This window comes from Sturnus vulgaris, chromosome 7, assembly GCF_052056855.1.
Source record: "Sturnus vulgaris isolate bStuVul1 chromosome 7, bStuVul1.hap1, whole genome shotgun sequence".
Lineage (NCBI taxonomy): Eukaryota > Metazoa > Chordata > Aves > Passeriformes > Sturnidae > Sturnus > Sturnus vulgaris.
This window is the reverse complement of record NC_142249.1, coordinates 6,709,203-6,732,302: the sequence shown is the minus strand read 5'-3', so window position 1 is coordinate 6,732,302 and position 23,100 is coordinate 6,709,203. Positions and strand designations below refer to the sequence as shown.

Sequence of the window (23,100 nt, the reverse complement as noted above, 5' to 3'; positions counted from 1 at the left end):
AACAAAAAAAATTTAAAAATCACCCATATGATGCTGGGAGTTATATCTGAATGCCTTTGCATCACATATTACCAGTACAAGGGTCACTTAAGCATCTCAAACATCCTCTTCCCCACCCACTCCTTTTGCAAGAGATCTATTTTTATTTTCGCTTAAGCATCAGAACAAGTAATGGGCAAAAGTTTGAGGAGAGGCTGTACAAAGTTCCTGAGGCGAGAGCTCATTAGTGACTCACCACGGTAATTAACAGTTAAGCTGACCCCGTCAGGAGTCAAAATGCATTTTTGTCACGGAACTGGAGCGTGTCTCCAGAAACCCCATCATAGCACTTCAAAACACACACACACACAGGTAGCACCCTCAAAAAACACAACTAACCATTAGGGGACTTCATTCGTGTTAAGACATGAGCACACAGCAGCAAATAACGAAAATAATATCTGTGTGATGCCTTGATATATTTCCCTCAGATATTTTTCAGGTGTCAGCCGTAATAAATGAAGCATTTACTGGGTGCAGACGACACTTTAAACAAATCAGTGCAAGTCCCTAAAGGAAACAAGCAGCAGCATATTCGGTAGTATTTCATCATTTCGGAGCTGGCAGAACGAAGCTGACAAGTACACAAGATAAATACTTTGTTCTGTCACGCTGTGTCATGTCGGAGAAAACATAAAGTGTTATATGACCTTTGGAGGCACAGCCCATGGAAGCTTTCCCTCTCGCTTCCACGCTGCTGTTTGCAGTGGGGAAAAGAGGGAGATAAAATAGAAACACCCCTCCAAGGGGCTGCCCTACAGCACCTGCAACTTAAGGGATTTCACAGCCACCTTCTTGGCAGAAGTTGTGCTGCCAAAGCGTTAAGAAGATCAGGAAGCAGCGCCACTGCTCCTCCAGGGGCTCTGCAAAAACAACAGTAAGGTGCTCCTCGTAAAAGGAAAAGAAATAAGATGGTGCAAGTTAATTATCGTTGATCACGATTTTCCACCAACAGAGAAAGCGTTCAGTTTATTTCCTTCTGAACAAAAGAAAATACGCTCTTTTGCCCTTGGTAGGATTTAAAAGCAGAAACTGGGCTGAAACCCCTCTCAGTGGAGGAGTGCAGCTGTAGCACAGCAGCTCAACCCAAGGGGGATGCCCTCTGCTCAAAAAACACTTTATTTATCCAGACAAAACCATGCTGGGACATTACTCCTTCAGCAGGATGCAATGGAGCACAGCATGCCCCAGCACCAGTTCAGCCTTACCTGCACTGACCTGTAAGCAGAGCAAGGTGTGAGATCCGTGATGACACAGTGAAGCCTGAACCCTGCACAGACACCCACAAAGGCTCTCAGTAACTTTACACTCATTCCATCCAGGTTGAAATTCCACTTTTTAGAAATTTTTTATTTTATTTTTCTTGCTGTTCCAGAAAGGGTCCAAGTTCTAAGGCAGGTAAAGTAAGCAGTGGTGGGAAACACAGACATGATATCTCCATCAAATTTTTACACACTTGCAGCCTCACTGTAAGTATTTTGTGACTGGGGAAGGAAAACAGTGAAGTGCTCTGGGTAGGTGAACAACTATTAGTAAACACCTTTGAATCCTGAAGCCTGGTGCAATTGGTGTTTTTAAGCAATAAAACTGCCTGACAGACTACACTGTCCTCCCATCTCACCTTACCTGCTTTCCTCCCACCTGCCACTACTATACCTCGCTGACATAAGGACAAAGATTTTTTTTTTTCCCCAAGAATTCCTATTCTGAAAGTGCAAGAAAACTAATCCAAAAAAAATGAATATGGCTGCAAAGCTGTAAAATACAAGCTAGAAAACTCAGCGTTGGGTTTAACACGAAAACTGGTTTTAGGTATTTTGTGTCAAAACCAAGAATCAAATATATAATTTTATTTAAAATAAATCGCTGTGTCTTCACAAATAACGGTAATAACTAACTGCAGAAATTGTATAAATCACAAGTGTGACAATGTTTGACATATTTCCCCTCCCCTTTCTCCCATGAAAGACAGCAAGCTACAGACCATCCTCGTTATTTACATTGTCACTTTCATGTAACAACCCACAGTTACAGAATCTCCAAAATAAATTATATTTATTTACATCAACTTCCTGGCTTTCATGCTGTATCTAATTACTGTGAAAGAGACAAATAGATAATTAAGCTATTTGCAGCTAAAGTAGACTGAATTACCAGTGTAAAAAGATAGGTAGTGGAAAGCTGGCCCTCTGATATACATAGTAAAAGGCAGTAATACTAAAAGTGGATAAAGTAAAAGCACATCTGTAATTATTAACGATATGCCTAACATTTTAGTGTCACATTATTATGAATTAATTTGACATTCATTATGGTTGCTCTGATCATAATGAATCCATTTGCCAATTGCTTTGCCTTCAGATAAGACTCCCATGGTTCCATCATAACCCAGTCATTAAATGTTAATTAACAAAAGCTTTACAATGAGACACTGGAAATAATAGTTAGATAACAAAACAAAGTCGTTTGACCTGCTAAAAACACAAAAAAAAAAAAAAAAAAAAAAAGGAGAGGGCAGATAAAGAACCTTTCCTATTAATTTTTCACCAAGTTCCTTCAGAAATTACATTTTGGATGGCTGTAAATCAGGTTACATCTGTCTAAGTGCTCTAAATCCTGGCACTTCAAGGCCAAGTTCAAGAGCCCAACGTGATGGTGAAGTTACCACAGGTGTAACGAGGCAGAAAAGAAGAGCTACCCAGAGAGGCTGCCCAGCCATCTTCACATCCGGGGGGTTCAGCTCAACACGAGCAACTTCTCCCCAGAGCCCAAGGTGAGACAGAGCAATGACCACCTCACCTCCTCATCCCAACCCAAACCTGCTCACAGACACGGGGCAGGCAGCAGCATCCCAAGCAGCACACGTGTTTATCCTTCTCCCCCTGTAAATTACACGGAATGTGTAATTGTGTCACATTAACCATTAACTAAACTGTGTGGCACTCTATGTTAAAGAAGAAAAATACTCAGTAGAAAGAAATGAGAGGCAATCCAAGTGAAAATTTATTGTAAGCATCCATTAACTAATGTTGAAATGTAACAAAACACTTTCAGAAGTACACAGTGTATCTGCAGGAATACTAAATGGCTTAATTATTTTTACTGTTTATACATTGAATATCAAATGATTTTATAATAAAGAAACAGCTGCAAGAAAACTTTGTCTCACAAAGAAATAGAAACAGCGTGACAACTGCTTTCACTGCACATCTTCCATTCCCTGGATCTTGGAAAGTATAGAAGGAAAGGGTTAAGTGTCCCACTCTTTTAATATTGAGGCTTAAATACAAAACAAGCTCTTTTCCTCCCTGTATTTCTGTCCCAAAGCCTCTCTGGTGCAGTGCCACCAGCGTGTCTTCTGTCCTTATTCCCCACTTTTCACCAGACCACCCTGTGTCGCTCCTACCCCCAATCCCAACTGGCAAAATCCCAACTGGAGGTTTTGTGTGGTTTTTGGGGACGTGGCACCACTACATGAACAGGATGCACTTCACCAAGGTATGTAGCTGCCAATGGAATTAACATGGATTTCTTCTGACAAGCTCACAGGGACCAGAACCCTTCCCAAAAGTGGGAAGTAAGTTTTTCCTGCATTTTCTTATGAGGAGCTTTGACCAGGCACACTGCTGGGGGAGATAACTGAGTGCAATTTCCCCAACACCTCCCCTGCTCAGCAAGGGGCAGGGCCAATAACTATATTTACTGCACGATGACCCCAGCAGATGATGATGTTGGGCAAATGAGGCTTGCCTGAAAGGGCTCCTAAAGAAACCCTAACAAAAAACACTAAAAAAAACCTCACAAAACCCTAACCCCAACCAAACAAAACTGGTTTGTGTATTCTCTCTTCTCTTTTGCCCTCCTCCTGCTGCATTTTCCACCTTCCTCACCTTGCCATTGGAAACCACACCTTCGCAGGCAAGCTCTTCTCCCATGTCTCCAATGCAGGCAACAGAGAGGCAGACACACAGACAGGAACACCAGCACTGTGCTCAGCACTAGCCTGATGCTAACAGAGTGTGGCAGCTGCCATTCCCCTTTCCCAGGCAAAGCAAAGGAGGGGTTTAGCCATCCCAACCTGCTGGATCCCACAGCAAAGCCAAGGTACTACAGTGGGATGAGCAGCTCCCATGAAAAGCTACCAGGAGAGGGGAGGAGGAGCACTGGATCCACACCCACAGCACCCCAAAGCCAGTGGAGCTTGCAGTTCCCAGCCCCTAGAAACTTTCTGGCTGTCCCAGCACAGAGACAAACAGAAAGAAAGTCCACACAGGGCACCTGCTGATATAAAACTCCAGCACTTAATAACCCTAGAAAAGTTGTTTGTTTTTTTTTTTTTTGTAGATGTTTTACAAACTTCAAAAATCAAACATCCCAATGAGAGAGCAATAAAATAAACTATCCACAGATTTAACAGCAAGAGTTACAAACAGAAAGGTATACAAAAGTACATTTCCTTCAGTCTGCTCTCAACCAGTGCTCTTAAAAGCCTTTTACATTTTCCCCTTTTATTTAGCATATACTCTTATTTGCAACAAAACCTCCAAATTCTCTTAACATCATCATAAATTCTGACAAATCCAGGAAATGAAAAAATAACCAATTGCAGAGAAGTGGTCTGACTACACTGCACCTCATTATTGTGTAAGCCCTTCTTTCTTCCCTCCCCACCCTCTGTTAAAACACTTCAGCCTTCCAAACCACTGTCTTTTGCCAATTAAGAGCCTGGCTAATTACACTTCCAGGCAGCAGGAGGAGGACACAGGCTGTCATACTTCATGCACTCTGGGCTGCACAGCTTGCAGTAACACAGGCCATGCCACCCCAAAACTTTGGTGTCTCGGTGGTACACTGCTTCCTGCTAGCACCAGAGCAACTGCAAGCCAAGGTCAATCCTTTTCTTTATTTCCCTTCTCTCTCACTTGATTTTTTTTTTTTTTTCTTTTTTCCCATGGCATGGGAAGAGAGCTAAGCTGTTTCTGCATGGGTGCAAGGTGAATGAGGCTGTCGCTTCTCATTGCAGTGCTATTTATTACAGGTTGCTGACATAATACAGCTTTCCCCAATGTAAAAAAACCAACCAGCAGGCAGGACTTCTTGAGCATCGTCTCACTCGCTTCTTTGAAAGGAACATGTGAAGAAGTTTCATTTATTTATATAGTGATCTTACAATGGAGATGCATCAGCTTGTTTCCAGAGGCTTCCAGCTGAAAAAGGCAAGTTTTCTTGTTAGTAGGAGGTTTAAAGAATACACACACACAATAGAAGAAGAGAAGAACATGTCAGGAAAAGAATCTGGCAAGATTAACAAGACACACTGACGAAGAAAGGAAAAATTATACTGAAATCAAGGGTGAGGAGAACAGGGGAATATTGCAGGCTTGCTCCTGCATAAGCCAGATTCACTGGAAAGAGAGAAATAGGGTAATAAGAATTTAGCCCCACAACCCTGGCTGGTGAAAATCTTGCTGCAGCAGAAGACCCATTCCCAAAAGAACGTCTGGTTTAAGAGCTGGCTCTGGCCTCTCATCAGCAGTTCCTCCCAATTTAATTCATAGTTTCAGATGAAAAGATTTTATAGATCTCTGCTCTGTCTTGAGATGAGCTTGCCTAGAGCTCCATGCAATAAATTGATGATGAATCAATTTTCCTGCGCCGTGCTTTGTAGTCTGCTTTTTCTCATACAGCTCTGAGAGCTGTGTATAAAATACCTCATTCCTTACTTGTTTTTTAAAGATAGGCTAATGTCTCTAAAGATCAAGAAAATCCACAGTCTATTTTTAGATCACTCACAGTAAGCCAAAACTGCTCTAATAAAAACATCTTTTAATTCACCTGCAATATTTTATTACATGGCCAGATGAAGAGAGAAGCCAGTCTGTACTGGAGGCTGTGGAAGTTGCAGTGGTGACTCAGGAGGAGGCAGAGTGACCCAAACACGACTGTAAGAAGGCTTTTGCAGGCTCCCTGTGGGACTGCCTTTCACCCCCCCCTCCCACCATGGGGCTGTGCCAACCCACAGACCCCACAGTGCTTTAAATCACACAGCTCCAGTAGAAGACTGGGAAGGGAGCAGGTCTGGATAACACACTTTAACCCTTTCATCTGCCTTTTCCCACAGCAGCACCTGTGACAAAGCACAGCAGTTGCTATGGAGCAAGGAGAGCTATTAGCTCCTCCGTACTAATGTAATATAATTAGTATTATAATTTCCACAGTGCATTTTTTTATCCCTTCTTATCCCAGAATGCTTTATGGGTTTAAACTTTTACTCAGAAGGCTGTCCATCTCGTGAAGCTGAACTGATACCATGGGCTAGAGATCCATGACTTTGGAGAGCATACAAGTCTTCAAGACCACGTTTCCCACAGCAGAAAAGAGAGCAGGTGGCCACCAATGGCCACAAAAACTTTTCTAGCAACATCTAAATGCTCTGAGAAGTCCAGCAAGGCCAACCCCACATTTAACATCACAGAGCCAGCAGCTCCTGCCCACAAACCCCCAGTCCAGCTCCCACACTCCCCAAGGGCTGAGGGGTCCTACACAGAAGAATAAAGAAAATGCAATCACCCACACTGGAATTTGAAAAGATTGCCTGTGCATCCCACAAAAAGTCAAAGGACTTTCAATTCACCAAAGCTGCCAGGACAGAGCTCAAAGAGCCTCCTGTGCTCTGACACCACTCCTACTCCTGGCTGCCTCTTTCAAACACCACATTGGGGCAACCCTCCATCTGTGCTTTTGGCTGCAGGTCAACTAGTGTGCTTTTCTGACACCATCTCCCCCACCCTCTGTGGGTGTGTAACCCTCATCAAAGCTACTGCAAAGGTGCAAGGAAGAGTTTTGCAACCTCTGTTTTATAAGCATGTAAGACATAAAATATTTCGGTTTTGCATACAGCAACCCGTAACTGTTCTTTCTCCCCGTAACTTCCCACAAACACCAGCCAAAATGAATTATATGCCACACAGACAAAAATAAAATTAAAATACAATGCTGACAATTTTGGAGTTTTGGGCTTGGATCTTTCCACCATTTTTACAGCATTCACGCTAATGCAGAGTGGAAAGGAAAAGCAGTTTGTTAGCTTTTGCTCTCTCTTGCAGCTCAATTGCCGAGGCTACCCAATACACTTGTACTCTTATTTGCTCTCCTTTCTACCATATCTCAAGCTGTGAAATTAATATGCACAGAGGACATAAACCTCTAGCTCAGGAATAAAAAGTGACCTTAATATGCTCCTACTTAATCCTTCTCAGGCTCAGCGTACCCTCGCTTTGGGACGACAGCCCAGCACGAAACCAAGGTGCCACCTCGCCCTTCAGTGACAGCATCCTCCCCACAAGTGCACTGGGTGACTCCTTGCAGAAAAATCCCTCCTTGGGAGGGAGCAGCACAGCAGCAGAGGTACCAGAAGCAGCTCACTGCATCCACACTTGGACCACTGGCAGCTGGGAAGCACTGATCTGATGTGCAGTAACCAACTCTTGATTCTCAGGGAAAAGCTGCAGGATTTGGCTCAAAGGGCCAGCTGAGAAAGCACTTTTGCTTCTCAAACCACCTACACAGCAGCACCCACACAGGCTCACCCCACAACACCGCTGCCATTGAAGCTGCGAGGAAAAACTCCATCCAAAGCATTTAAAATAAGAGCCAGATTTAATTTATAATGCCCCCTTGCCACTGCCCCAGGTCAGGTCTGAAGGCTTTGCCTAGCCTGTGGTTTCAGCTGTTCAGACTTTCAAAACTCTCAGGTCCCACATAACAACAACTGAAGGGTTCTGCCAAATTTAATTTTTCACTGAGCCCTAAAATGTGCACAATCAGATGATGCCATGGGTGGCAGCAAGGCTCCCTGCTCTAGGAGAACAACTTGAAAACCAGTATTTCCTGCATCCCAGTCTGGAGAGAAGCACAAGCACACACCTTTCTCTAAAGGCACAAACAACTCCCCTCTCAGAAACAGCACCAAATTTTGACAACAAATCACCACCACCTCTCTCTGGAGGTTAAAGCCTACACACATTGAGCCAGTCACACAATTATTCTGGATTTTCAGGAAAAGGAGAATTCATGTTCAAACACATGGAGTGGCAACAGAGAGACAAAAAGCCTTGCCCATGCAAGCACCCAGGGACCATGCCACAGGAACAAATGCTTGCACTAACTGCAAAGTGATGACTGTATTTCTGCAGATTCCTCAGCTGCTGCTTTGAACTTTTCCACTGAAGTGTTTTGACAGCACACCAGATAAAAGGGAAAAAAAAAAAACCAACTCTGAAGTGTATGTGAAAATACACACAAAAATATACAAATAAAACTATTTTCTTTTGCCACTGTGATAGCTTAACATTAAATGTCATCAAAACAGTAAATCCCAGAGCAATTAGTTTGTGCACATGTTAGGAGTTCTTAAATTTAATACAAACAAGGGTGTAACACACACATTGCCCTCACAATATTTTCAACAATTGTCACAGATCTGGAACACACCAAAAGCAGAGCCCAATGGTGCTGGACTAACTCAGGAGCTTGTTTCTGACACTGAGGTGAAGACTAAACCACACCAGTCTCATAAAAGGAAGACACCAATGGAAGGGTAAGGTGTGACAACACAGCCATCTCCAGAAAGCCATGTCTTCTACCATGAATATTTCAAGCCCAATCTGCAAAATAAATTAATTTTGCATGCAAATAGACAGTTACACATCTAACTGACCATTGGTGCAGGCAATTACACGTGTGATTACTTGACTGCATAATTGTGTGGGCCTAATTTTGAAATTGGGTCTTACATTTTCTGTTGAACACAATTCTCTATTTAATAACTAGAGTAGCTTCGAAGCCCAGTCATCCAGACCTACTGACTCTAAACCAACTATTGAAAAAAGATGCTGAAATGTGCATTTACCAAAAAAAAAAAAAAAAAAAAACAAAACAAAACAAAAAAAAAAAACATGTAAATCTGAAGTAATGCAGTACATGGTCACCAAATTGAGCCACAAGTTTCTCTGCTGAAACTTCTAGTCCTTTAAATTGCAACTGAAAGCCAAATATCTGTACAAACAGGGCAGGTATCTTCATCAGAAGCACCGGAAAGTTCCTCATTGTAATTCTTTCAGTGAAAGACTTCTGGGGCTTTTCTTGCGACTCAGGATGTATTCTGAGGAAAATCAAAGGACAAACACATTAAAAGAAACCTATTCTTAGCAAGCTGGTCAACAGCTCATGAGTACAGTTCCATCAGACAAACCGTGAAGATAAAGCAAAATCCAGCTTTGAATTATGGGGTGATGCAGGGTTTTCTGCACACGATCCAAGCAGTTGATGTCCCAGGCCTTCACATTGCTGACCTCTAGGGAGAGGTTTTTATCTAAATTTAATAATTTTCAACTATTTTCAGCCAATTGTAAGGAGTATTTTTCTTTTATGGAATAATCCTAAATACTGTCAATTTTCCTGTGCATGTCAACCACAAGTCTCTATTTTACATGTCAAGCAAAAGCTCTTTAAGATTAGCTGTCAGAGCCTGCGAGTTTTGGCCAAATATCAATTTTCTGTGTGGATGACGCATTAAATTTAAGATGCTTGTTGCTACTGGGGGCAAAGCAATATAGCAATTACCAAGCTATTTCTGACCTACAAATCCATAAGTAATCATATCGCTGGAAACCCAAACTTGGTGGGAAAGAAATTAAGCAGAGTGTTAGAAACAAGGAGTACCACTGAAGTAGTCACTGCCACCTCCCTCAGGATGTGCATCTGCAGGAAGATCTGATATCAGAGTCCCTGAGCCACAGACACTTGCAGAGATCCAGGGAAAAGCAACTCCAATTTCCCTCAAGCCTGCATTTCATCCACCACAACCACACACAGACCACAGAGGATGTGAGGTGGCTTTTGCTCCTCTCTGCTCTTCCCTGATACTTTGGAACCTGCCACTGGTAATTTTCTTTATTACATCTCCACGTGACACTGAAGTCCTGTGTTGTGTGGCATCCAGATATACCCTCCTTAATATTACTAAGTCAGGCTTGTGTGATCCAAGAAATGATGTTGTTGTAGCACCTCACACTGATTACTCCCAAGGAAAGATTTATTTTACCTGCCAGAATAAGCCTCAGATTGTGCCACCAAATTAACAGGGGGTTTATTCCAGATATTCCCAGAAAAACAGGCATGCTGCAGCTCATATTAGTTCTCAGGGAATTTAATCAACTGCTGGTTTAAGGCACACACATAAGAGGAGTTTTGGTGATCTTCTGCAAGAGTCAGCTGGGACCCCAAGAAACCCTGGCACTTTGGCTCACATCAGGACTACTCAAACCAAGGAGCAACTAACCGGGTGGCAGTGCATCCCTGCATCCCTCCTCCTTGCTGGCATTGCTCCAGTGCTCGTCCTCCACCAGCCTGCAGCAGCACTGCCTCATAAAATACTGAAACACCATCTGTGCCCAAGGGAAACACCAGTATTAAAGCTCAGGACAAACAATGAAAACCTGACACTGGCCCCAAAAGGCAACACAAACAAATCTAAACCTGACAGGGGCGACCCAACACAAGGGCCCGGTCACCAGTGAGCCAAAAACGATGGACCACCAAACACTGATGTCAGGAATGTACCAGGAGCTGATGTCATTTTGGCACACCACTGAAAAAAACCAGTCAGACTAGATCCAAAAAAAACCAAAAGGAAACAAGTGTCACAGCAATTCTCACATAGCCTGGAACGATCTGGACACTTCTAATACAGGAAAAGCCCAAGGTACAGAGTGTTGGAACAGAAGGTTTACACCCACAAGGACATGATCCATCCAGGATAGACAGGACATACAGAGATCACACACACTCTATAGTCTTTATTTGGAAAAAGCCACTATTTACCACGTTTTGTCTCATTTCCATGGGCTTTCAGCAAGAGTGGGATTATTCAAATTGACAGCAACAGTCTGGGCAAGACTGTTTTCCAGTATCAAAGGACACCTACCCAGTAACTGCTGTACTGTAGCATGAGGTACAGCCCACATATTTTAATGCTTTAACCACACATTGTGGCAGCAATTGGACCAAAGCTATTAAGTCTTAATGAACTGACGTTTCTATCACCAATTCCACCAGCAATATTTGCAAGACACGGCAAAACCACAATTCAACCAGCCCCTGTATAAAATACTAGAAAGGATTTAAATAATATGGCTTATAAAGACAATCACTGGCATTTTCCCCCCATTTCTTAAGCTACATGAGTTTTGACTTTTCTCTGCATGCAGACAGAGATTCGCACAATTCAAGATCCTGGGATTAAAATTAACACAAATAAATTTGCAGCAAATAATACTGTGTGAATCTTCCAAAAACAGAAGAAAAAAAAAAAAAAAAGCAATCTCCTCCTGCCCCCAATCTTTGGCTAGGACAAGAAGGTGAAAGCTTCTTGAATAATCTTTTACTAGCAATTTTATTAAAGGTTCAAGCTGAACACCAAAACCCTTGGACAGCCAGAAACATTCAGCACAGACCTGATTTTGTTTCCTTTCTAAGAAGCCGGACCAAGCCAGGGAAAATGTGAAGCATCACTACAGTTGTTGGCTGCTCCAGAAAGAACCCCCCACCTGTGCTGCAGGCACCACATTACTCACACAGCAGCTGCTCATTATGTCGTGATATAATGAAGTTTCACAGTGACACGTGAAGCAACACTAGAAACAGACCTAGCCCAGGACTTCAGCGTGTCATGCTGCACGAGGGTGACATAAATGCCGTACAAGTTATCACCACTATTTATAGGTTCTAATGATTCCACATTTTTCTAACATGATCTTCCCAATACACAGAGCAGCCCCAGGTGACACCAGGTGACATGGCACTTTAAAACGTGTTGCACAAGAGGATCCAAATATGCATGATTTTAAGAGCAGTTCAAAACTCTAGGAGACAAAGAAATACTCTAAGCTGAGAAATCCAGGGAGAAACTCACAGTGCTGGCACAGAGAAACAGACAAAGGAAGAGAGAAGAGTGGCAATGAGTTCATATTTGTTTTGAAATTTTCCATTTTCTCTTAATGGGCTATTAATTCCCTTGTTCCCACGAGCTAAACTGGCTCTGGGAGGAAGAACTCCCAGCTTCCACCACCACCAAAGCCCCCTGCAGAACGGGGACCCCACACACCTCACCGGGTCCGAGTCAGCTCATGGAAGAAGTGAAACAGCAGGGATGGAACCTCGATATTCTAAACAGAATTAGCTGCACGCCATTCTGTTTGCATATCGGTTTCTCCCGTTCACAATGTGCTAATTCAGGCAGCAGCCACTGCGGTACAGAAGGATGGCTTTCAAATCAAACAGCTACACGCATTATTTTTGCCTCCGTCCTACACAATTCCATGGCTTTTTCCATACACCCCAAAGTGTATGTCCTCTGAGCATTATTAATAGCTGCTGAAGAATATTATCTGCCTACCAATCACTTCGGCTTCCTACTTAATGGCAAGTACATTTTTAGAGCATCAAATATATCAACGGGGACAATGGTTGCTAAATTTGAAGTCAACAACAACTGGAAAACGTTAGCTACTTCACTGGTATTTTTACATGCTTGCAGAAATATCTCTTGAAATAAATGAGCCCTTTTTTATCCTTTCAAAGAGATAATAAAATAATACTGAATTCTAAATACTGTCACATATCCTCAGCAAACTGCAATTTAAATTTAGATAAATACATTTTTACTGCCAAAGATAATGAGCAAAAATAACTACAATTCAACTTTGCATAGTGGATTGGATGACAAAAAGACCACCTTAAAATGACAGCTGGCTGGCAGGCACGGTGCAGCCGATGAACGCTCACCAGAATATGGGCAATCTTGGAAAAGGGGTTAAAGTAAAATAATTCTTAGGAGCAAATGCTTATCATTGCATCTGGCTGCGACATTAACCTTAAAAGACTACTAAAATATTCCATTAGCATACTAACCATGCTACATAAACTTTTATGTTTAAAATGTTCAATATTTCAACGTAATTTCAATTAATGGAAATTGAACATTGGGATATGTATCAAGTTAAGTGTAATGGTTTTTTCTTCCCGTGCTTGCACAAAAGCAGCTCCAACCTGCCCGTACCAGCTCCTGCCACGGGAGCCACGTCCACAGAAGGTCCTCAGCAGCTAACAGGGCTTCAAATGAGCCAAATGCTGCCACAAATCTCTGCCCTGCACGTTCAGCTCTGCACACCAAGGTTATTTAAGCAGGTGCTGAAATGCAAAGCATGCAAGCACATCTGCAATATCTGCTCAGGAACCTCAGCAAGCGAAAGGCACCTGCCCCATAGAAGAGGCTTTTTTGGGGAAACAGGAGACAAAGGGATGGAAGCACCATTTGGAGAGTCTCCGTGGAGCAGAAGGAACCAAGCCACAGCTAAAGTTAGTAAGAAAGGCAGAGGTTTCAGAGCTTTATCCATTGTATCGTCACCAACCCAGGACACAAGAGTGTCCTGCTCTCACAGCAATGCTACAACCAAGGCTGTGTCACTATTTCACAGTTTTGGGGTTTTCCAACTTTTCCATAACTCAGTTTTGTTTCCTTACAGCATGCAAGCTTTTTTATTCAACCTCCCTGTGGCATGATCCATTTCCTACATGAATCACAGGCGGGAGGGGTGAGAAAAAGAGAGGTCAGGTATCACAACTCCATTTAAGAGACATTTATTAGGCAGTTTAGTCAAGCAGCTGCAGGCGAAGGGTCACATAATGCCTTGCAGTGCCACTGCAGCCTCTCCACATGAATTTAAAGCCCGTCAGCAGCATATCCCACAGCCCAGCTTCCACTGGGATCACAGCCTAGGAGGGAGACGTGCCTGCCATAGGGCAGCTCAGACCCTGGTACCACAGCCAGCACTGCTCTGAGCTTGGGCTGGTCCCCAGTGGGATTTCAGAAGACTTCTGCATGCTCTGTATTTCTGTAAGCTCAACAGCAGCTGGTGATGAGACACAGGAGCATGTCACCATGTGACAAGAGCCCACGTTGCACTGCTGACTTATTAGGAGATTAAGAGAGATCAAGTTATAAATGCCCATTCAGGTATTGTACGTGTAGCTGCACAGACATTGGGAGAGAGAGGAGCTGAACACGAGTACAATCTTAGAAGTCACTAAAAAGAACTTTACAGGAACACTATACAACGACTGATCATTTTTTTATAGTTCAAAAAGAACTGTATGTGCTAAAAGTCTGAGGCTTACTTTGCCTTTTATTTACTTGATTTTCCTACCTCCTCCTTTGTCAGGAGCTGGAGTTTATAGGCTTCAGGCATGGAACCAAAAAGCAGTTACCACCAGAAAAGTATTTTTTGCTACTCTTTGCAGTATGAATTTCTATCCCACATATATTTATATTCTTGGTATTCAGCACAAGCTTATGGTGTGACCAGTATGTGCTCCTGCAGTTTGAATTATTGACTTTGCTGCCCAAACATCAGCCAACATCAGACCCTCACGAATCACTGATGCACGAGCAAATATTCATCTGCCCTGGACTTTGCACACCCTTTATTCAAAGTGGGAAGAAGGACAAGTTTCCCTGGCAGGCTGGGAAAAAAAAAAAATTGAAAATAAGGAGATATATATAGCAGCAGCTGTTCAAAGACTTCAGGAGGCTTGGCATGTGCCCATATGCCCAGCAGAGGTAGCGGACAGTAGAAATGAGACCATTTATCACGTGGACACACACAGCTCATCACAAGGGAACTGCCACCGAGCACTGCTTAAACTGCTCCTCCAAAACAAGAAGTCGCTAAACAAACATTAACTAAAGTTGCTGAAATGATGAATCTTTCTGGCAGATTGCAGTACTCCCATGGGATAATTCAGCTTTGGCTACGTGGGCACACATGAAATCCACCAGCAGCCTGCACTTGTTTGCAAAAACAAAACCTTTAAGTCAGTGAAAATCAGAGCCTGTTGCACACTCTGAGGACCTGTCAGCACACAAGTGATTCACGGGAAACAGCTCAGCTGCACTCACCTCATCCTGTCTTCGCTCCTGCCTCAGTAAAAACCAAATCCCAGGAACAAGCCCCCTCTCCTTTCCCAACAAAATTGCCTCAGTGCATTGAGAGTGTGTAGAGCCCACAAGGGCAGACCAGGCTTTGCTGTTTCCACGGAGCTGCCATCACTTGCCCGTGGTTTTAAGAGCATAAATGCCTGGTTGCACAGCACTAAATCCCAATCTGCACAGGCAGGACACAAAGTTCAGAAGCTTCCAGGGAACCATCCTACTGCCCCACACCAACCATATACAGGCTCACCCTTACTGTCCTGAGGAAATCAGGAGAGGGGTTATTGTCATGCTAACACGGAAAAAAGAAAGGAAACCTATGGTCTACATCATCTTTTTGAGCAAGTATACGTACTGTAAAAGGACCATCTGATCTAAGCCCATGCTGCTGGGTGACCGTGTATCTTCTATTTTCTTTCCTAGTTCTCACAACAGTTCCTACACTATCAGGACAAAGCACTTTATTCCCAGTTTGAACTCCTTCACCTTCAGCATCCAGTCATCAGTCTGGTACCGACTTACTGTTTATATTAACAAGGCCTTCAGAACAAGTCACCTGAGCTCCTCTGGTTGCTCATATTAAGCACCTCAGTGTTCGAGTCACTGTCCCAGCGTGCTCTTACACCTCCCCTGCCACACATGCAGGGGGCATGAGAGGTGGGGACAGGAGTCCAGGGATTCCCGGCTAGCCACCTGAAAAGCCGCTCCTCAGCCCGGGAAAGGGGTGTGGAGGAGAGCTGAGCAGGGGGACCAGAGCCTGGGAAATCACAGCCCCAGCTCCGGGTGGTTTGTCCTCATGCCGGGAGCTCCTGGGGGCTGCTGCCATCTAGAGATGCTCAGAGAGCCCGGCTGCGGGCTGGCCACCCCGCACAGCCCACCACCACCACCACCGCCCAGGAAATGCTCAGCACCCACCCCAGCAGCTCCCCGGTTCTGGCCAGTCACTCACAGAAAGGTGTTTCCCCAAAAAGCCTTTGGAAGATGTGCACGCTCTGGATCACAAGCTGTGCTTCCAGACACCGGGCGAGTCAACACGCTGTGCTTTGCTTGAATTTCATTAAAAAACAAAACAACAGAAGAAGCCCAACCAAACTAAAATCCTCTGGAAACTAGAATAAAACATTTAATTCCATTAAGGTGTGTGGCTGATGCCCTGCTAGAAAACTGGGGGTATATTTCAGAACAACTTGGCATTGCGGTCGGGAGTGCAATGCAGCACTTGGGGCTCAGGTGGGAGCACCCACAGGGTGCTGGGCCCTTTGCTGCCATGGACCAAACGTGCCTTTCTCTGCTACCCATGCCACTTCACCACTGTGCAGCCTCAGGAGAAAGGCTCCCCCCTTCACGAGCTGCTACTGCCAAGTCTCATTTGCTTTACTCATAAGGCATGTATTTCAGGTCCTTATTATTACTGTTTTCATGTTAATTACAAGCACAGCTCCTAGTGCCAAATTCCATACACATAAACATCAATTACCGTCTCTTTTTTTAAAAGCAAAGTCACAACTCAGCCACTGGGGCACTCAGCAGTGCCGGTCCCGGCAGGGCAGATGCAGGCACAGAGCCTCCGTGGTGCAACCCCACGCAGGAGCTGCTCCGGGATCCCTGGGGATGTCCCCAAGAGCCAGAACCAGTCTCCTCTGCCCTGCTGGCTCGCAGTGCTCTAAGGGGACAGCAGCAGGCTGCCATGCAGAGATGTCCCCACAGACACCTGAAGGGCTGTACGGCACCCAAGAGGGCGCTGAGCCCACAGCGGCACCCGCTCCTCTTTGGGAAAAAGGGCCCAGATGGAATGACCCCCGTGCAGGGGCCAGGCCCTCTGATGGCAGTGACAGGCTGAAACTCCCAGTCAATATTTATCGTGCCTTTGGAAAGGCACTCAGAGCTCAGCCTAATTTTAACCATGAAATAGACATCGTGGCAGAATAAACGGGAGAGGTGCCAAGGAGGGCTGTAGCAAAGGAGAGGAGCTGCATCTCTCTGAAGGCGTGTGGCATGTCCTATCCGACATGGCCCAGAAAGGAGTAAAGGCATGAAATTAAAGACTGCCCATACATCAGCCTGAACATGCTTCTCACTGAGAAATTTAAAAAAAAATAAAGAGGAAAGAAAAAAAAAGAAAAAAATAAACTGCAGAAATATTTGAAGTACAATTATTCTCAGAACAGCTGAATACTTCAAACAGGACTAAGTTAATTTGGCTGTAATTATTTAACAACTCACCAACCCCACATATCAGAAAATGGAGTTAATTTATCAGCTATTTTCAAGCAGAACAAAGACTCGCCAGCTTCCAGGTAACAGCCCGAGCTGTTTGGCTCACGTGACCCCGACGGAGCTGTGCACTGCAAACATTATATGCCCAAGCACGGAGGCAGAAGAAATCAGAAAACCCCAACTTGTTTACATATTTACACACAGGATAATGAAATCAAAAGTTTAGCCAACAGCTCGCTTGCATGAGCGACGGCATCACCATCTCTCTCGATGCACCAAAAATGAGGGCGGCAGCCAGACCCCCATCCTGTTGCCCCCAAAAGCCCAAAGACAGCCCAAATTCCAGGGGGGTTCTAAATACTACTTGCAAATCACGGCTCTCTGTCCAGCCTGCCTTGCTATTCCAGAAAGCACCAAGTAGCAAGACTCAATCATTACTAGCTGCCCACAGCCGTGCCTAAACCCCTCCAAATAGGAAATGTCACTCCAACCCTCCTATTTTAATAAACGGATTTTCTGTTTTGCACAGTGCAGGGCACAGAGGCTTTTCAGCAGCACAGATCCAGGAGGCTTCCCCAGAGACGACAGCAAGGCAGGCGAGCAACCCTGGACCGATGCTTTTTATTTTCACTGGGGTATAAATCCAGCAGTGCAGAGTGTTTGCGATCGTCCACGCCAACAGCCCGGTCCGAGCGGTGGGAAGGATTGCTGGAGAGCACGGGAGCATCCCAGCGGGGACGGCCGCTGCCCAAAATCGGGGCAGGCTACGGGAAAAGTGTAAGACACGCAAGTATCAAGTGAGGCGAACAGTCAGGCTGCGTGTAAACAGGGAGGCAGGCAACAAGGTACAGCGAAGCAGCGCCTGTGAAACGAGGAGTGCCGTTCTTCTTCAGCGGGGATTTACCGATTCAAACCGCAGCAAGAGAATATTTAAAAGAAAGCAGCAGCCCAGCATTTCACCCCTCCCGATTTCCAGGGTTAGGAAACAATCACACAGAGAAGAAGTAAAGTGTGCCCCAAGATCAGAAACCGCCTTCAAAGCAGGCAAAGCCAGGACACGCTCCTTTCGCTTCTCACCAAACGTATCCTTCTTTCTGTCTGTTACATAAAGCCCCAAAATATAAACTAAATTGTGAGAACGAGGAGCTGTTGCACCAATACCGCCCAAACAGCATAAATTTTGCATCACCGGGGAGGAAAGGGGGGAAAAAAAAAAAAAAAAAAGCGAAGTTACAAAGACTGAAGAAATTTCCTTTTAATGTTTTATTCACAGCAAAGAGGCGATGCAGCGGGGGACGATCCCCGTGCCCTCCCCGGGCGACCGAGCCGGCACAGCTCGTACTACGGCGGCAGAAAGCGCTGCTCGGATGCCAACAGCAAAACAAAATTCAAGCCAACGCCGCAAGTTTCCCTCCAGAAAGTTAAAAATTCCGGGCAGACCCTGCCGGAGGAAACAAACGCCTTTTCCAGCGCTAACTTCCAAGCCTGCCCTCCCTCCCCCGTGCGCGAAGAGCTCGGCCCGGTGTTTACGCGGCGGGGCCGGGACGCGCGGCGCACACGAACGCACAGGTGCACGGGGCACGAACCGGCGCCGCCGAGCCGGGGAGCGCAGCCCCGCCGGGGCGGCAGCGGCACCTGCGGGGACACGCACGGCGCCCGGCCGGGGCTCGGGCGGCAGGAGCGGCCCCGCGGCCGGGCGGGGACAGCGAGCGGGGACACGGAGCGCTGCTGCGCGGCTGCCGGCTCCGCTCCGCTTCCCGCGGGGGGTTGTCGCCCTCTGGCCGCCGCCGCTCCACGGGACCCGCACCAACTCCCGCACCCCGCGCCGGGACGCGGAGAAGTTGTCGGGGAAGGCGCCGCTCCGCCGCGCCCCGCCGCTCACCCACCTGCCTGCGCCGCCGCAGCGGCCCGCGGGGCCCCGGCCGCCGCCGCCAGCACGCAGCAGCTCCACCACAGCAGCCCCCCGGCCGCCGCCGGCATCGCGCCGCCGCCGCTGCCTCAGCGCCGCCGCTGCCTGGCCGCCGCCATCCCCCGCGCAGCCTCCGCGCTGCCGCCGCCGGCTCCCAAAAGTTGCCGCCGCCGAGCCGCCGCCCCCAGCGCCGCCCCTCCGCGGGCGCGCCGCGGCGCCGACGGGGCGGCCGCGCCGCTGCCGGGCCGCGGGGCGCTGCGCCGCCAGCACGCGCGGAGCGGAGCGGCGGGAGTGCGACGAGGAAGAGGAGGAGGAGGAGGAAGGAGCGACGGGGGGCGAGGGAGGAGGAGCGGCGGGACGGAGCGAGGGGGCGGGCGGGGGCCGGCGCCAAGCGGGACCGCCCCGCGCCCCCACCCTCCACCCCTCACCCTCACCGGCCCTCCGCACCTGCGGAGCCGCGCGCGCCCGTGGGTGCGCGAGCCGTTCCCGCGCTTTTCGCCCCGCCCAGCCCCGAGGGGCAGGTGCGCGCCCCCGCGCCCCCTGCGTGAGGGGAGGCTGCGGGAGCGCCGGCGGGAGCGGGCCCCGGGGGGGACTCCGCCGTCCCGGAGGGCACGGGGACACCTCCCGGCACGGCCCCCCGAAACAGCAGCGGCCTCGGTGCGGGATGAGCCCGGCCCTGAGGTGTGAAGGGCAGCGCGGAGAGCGCCCAGGCTCCGCTCCGCTCCGCTGTGGGAAGCTCCCGTCCACCTGATGCGGACAAGGACGTGGCACATCACCCTCCTCCCTGGGTTCTGCCCCAAAACACTCACTTCTGTGAATGCTCGTACCCCCCGATGCACAGACGAGCACCCCACCTGCACTCTCAGCACTAAGGTGAGTGCTCAGTGCTTCCCAATGCTCAGCCCAGGCTGGGGAAGCTTTAGGGCGGAGGGGCTGGGAAGGAGGGAGAGACGTTTTAAGGGCAGCAGGGCAGGTTGGCAGCGCCTTGGAGATCGCTCTTCAAGTGTGGTGGTGGGTGGACTTGGCACTGAAACAGATGATGAAAGCCACATTTTCCAGCCTGCCTGCAACTCTGTGGGGCACAGGTGTAATGGCATCTCCCACCAATGCATCCCCCGTCTTCATGTTCCCTGCCAGCCTGGTGACACCTCCTAGATACTCTCAGTTGCAGTGCCAGGGTCCTGCAAGCATCAGCCCAGCATCCCCCTCATTACCACCAACCCCAGCTCAAAGGTGAAATGCTGACACTGATGTCCTCCCTAACAGGTCCAGGGGACCGGCGTCTCAGCGAGACAGCGACTGAAAACCTCAACATCTCATCCCAGATGGGAGACAGCAGCTGCCATTCATCGCTCTTGATGAGTTTATTGGCATTCTCGGCCATAACTGAACACTGCAAGTGCACAAGAGAAGAACACCTTCAGTTCTTCACTTCATGTCCCCAAAATGTGTTCCCTAGGTTTTGAAACCTGCTCACCCCAATCAAGCCCTTCTGGATCTCATCGACATGAAGGAACCCTCCTTGTGCCTTTCCAGCTGGTTCGTGCAATACTTCTTGGAGTGACTTCCCAGTGATGCTAACAGCTTTCCCTGGCACCCCCAAGCAGAGTAAGTGGAAGATCACAGCAGCAAGTGCCTTCCCTCTAACCAGCTCCAATGGAATGCCTTCCCCATAGGAATTAACCTCAGAGGAGTAACCTCAGTCCCTCCAGGCAAAATGCCTCCTTTCCAGAGAAGCCAGAAGCTTGCATGCCTTAAAAAAAAAAAAAAAAAAAAAAAAAAAAAAAAGAAGAAGAAAAGTCCTCAAATCTAGATATTATTTCAGTTGGATTACGGTTCTTTCACCAAAGAGCTGGAAGTTTAGCTGGAACGAATTAGGCAGGCTTTGCAGAAAGGAGGCTGTGAAGAAGGAGGTGTCATTGCCCTCGGTGCTGCATCCCACTGCCTACATCAGCAGTGGCAAGGGGGCAGGCAGAGGCAGGTGAAAGAAGAGGCAGCAGGGAAGCAGAGCCCTGACATACAGGGTCTTCAGCCTCTTCCTTAGGGTTTTCCCTGAGAACACCACCTGGGTGAGGCCAGCAGGAGAGGCTGGGAGCCAGCCCGTGCCCTTGCTGAGCAGATTAGCAGCAGTGCTAATCACCCCTCCTTGCCACCCCCAGGAAAGAAGCGTGATCCCTGCCTAGCGCAGAAATGGATCCAACGGGAGGCTGTGAGGCGAAACGCGCTCAAATATTGAACTAGAAAAATTTTGCTCGATCTGCCTCTCGGTAAACAGTGACTAATTGCTCTGGCTGGAGCTGCCGTACCTTCTAAATTGGAAGGTGCAGATGGAGCAAGGATAGCGAAGGCTCCTTACCTGACGCCGGCTGTACATTAATCACAAATGTTTGCTATGCAAATCTTGTCATACAAAACAATTATTGCTGTTCCCGTACTGACCTCATGTTTATTTATTACGTGAGCTCTTTATTTGAACCTTGTCTGGTCTCTCTCCCCATATGAGCGTATTAGTATGTGGCTTCCAAAGGCACCCAGCTGAGAAATTGTAGATTTATTTGTGGCGTGGAGGGATGGCACACGACACGCTGACTGCAATGCAGAGCTGAGAGGCTCAGCTCTTACACCAGTGGCTCTTCATGCAAAATATTCTCACCCCGAGGTCTCCTGCTGGGATGAAGGACACTTTCTAACAGCGCAGGGCCGCGACTCCGGGTTTGCTCTGACGCTGCAGTATTAACCGATGGTTAATGGAGACTGTCAGCCCGAGGAGCCGCGCCATAAAACTCTGCTTGGGCTTCTTTAGGGCCCGCTCAGTAAAATTTTACACAGTGCTTTGTCCTTGGCTCTGTCACCTTTGCCTGCCTCCAGAATGATGAGTTGCAAATAGATTTAACTGTTCCGCCAAGTAAGTTGCGTGTGTGTTTTTGCATGCGGTGGTGTTTGGGTAGCTGGAGTGATGGGTGTCTTTAAGCACCAAATACTCTCTTGCCAGAGGAGTTTCCTCCATGTGGTTTAATGTTGGGCAACACTGGCATCCGGTGGGCAGAGGGCTTCCTCCTTAACAGCTTATGGCAGCTCACTCCTTTGATTTTTGTCCTATGGCTTCTTGAGATGATCAATTTCAATGCAATTTCTACATTCGTCTGGGTGTTGTTTTCCCCATGCCTTCAGTTTGGCTGCACAGCAGGCAGAGCAGTGTATTATCTTTTTATGGTTTTCTTTTAAACACTCTCTGCTATACAGTCTAGGGTCTTCTGAAGTCGACTGCCCCTCCACGCCCATCAGTTTTGTTGTGCAGGGACTCTGCCTGCCTTACACCTCAGGCAAGTCTCTGTTCCTCCCTTGAGGATGACAGGAAGGGTCTCCATGGTTTTTGCTTCAAACCAAACCCCCTTGTCTGACCTCTGTGGGCCCCATCCTTTTCCACTAACATTGTTGGTGCTCTTTTACTGGGGGAAACTGTAGAAAAGCCCCCAGAGCCTGAAGGAAATCAAATCCCTCTTACACCCCTCAGCCCTCCCTGCCTCTCTTGCTGCTTTTTCTTCTGCTCTCACCTCTGCTTTCGGCTCTTTCCAATGTAGCATCATTTTCTGATGCAATTAACACTTCTCATCGCTTCCGAATCATTAATAAAGCCAGTAATTAACAGCAGGCCTGACAATGAACCGAGCAATGCCACACTGTGCACTTTTGCCCCTCTCCAGCATCGCTCCTTCCTTAGGATCTCGGCAGGCTTTCCATTCATTTGACAACTTGCATGCCCCGGTCAATTTGAAATATTCCTGCCCCCCAGTATTTCTCTTTTATGGTGCAGCTGTAGCTTTTGCTAATTGTTCATGAAATGACTTTCCTTTTTTTTTTTTCTAAAGCAATATTTTTCTTG

General features: G+C 47.1%; 1 protein-coding gene and 2 long non-coding RNA genes across 5 annotated transcripts in view; 1 reads left to right on the top strand and 2 right to left on the bottom strand.

Moving 5' to 3' along the window:
* The window catches only part of ERBB4 (erb-b2 receptor tyrosine kinase 4), a 548,792-nt gene extending 529,504 nt beyond the window's left edge, over positions 1 to 19,288 (bottom strand). For all 3 annotated transcript variants that reach the window (XM_088167659.1, XM_088167658.1, XM_088167657.1), the window contains exon 1: positions 19,195 to 19,288. In XM_088167659.1, coding sequence (XP_088023785.1) covers positions 19,195 to 19,288 — 94 coding nt within the window. The remainder of the gene's footprint in view (positions 1 to 19,194) is intronic.
* Positions 3,020 to 11,536, bottom strand: LOC148223141 (uncharacterized). Its single transcript, XR_015804750.1, has 2 exons — positions 9,022 to 11,536; positions 3,020 to 5,246 (listed from the first exon to the last, which is right to left on the bottom strand). It is a non-coding gene; the product is annotated as an uncharacterized LOC148223141 (long non-coding RNA).
* A 620-nt stretch (positions 19,289 to 19,908) lies between the features above and the next one.
* LOC148223140 (uncharacterized) lies at positions 19,909 to 22,122 on the top strand. The gene is made up of 2 exons (XR_015804749.1): positions 19,909 to 20,090; positions 20,484 to 22,122. It is a non-coding gene; the product is annotated as an uncharacterized LOC148223140 (long non-coding RNA).
* The last annotated feature ends 978 nt before the right edge of the window (positions 22,123 to 23,100 follow it).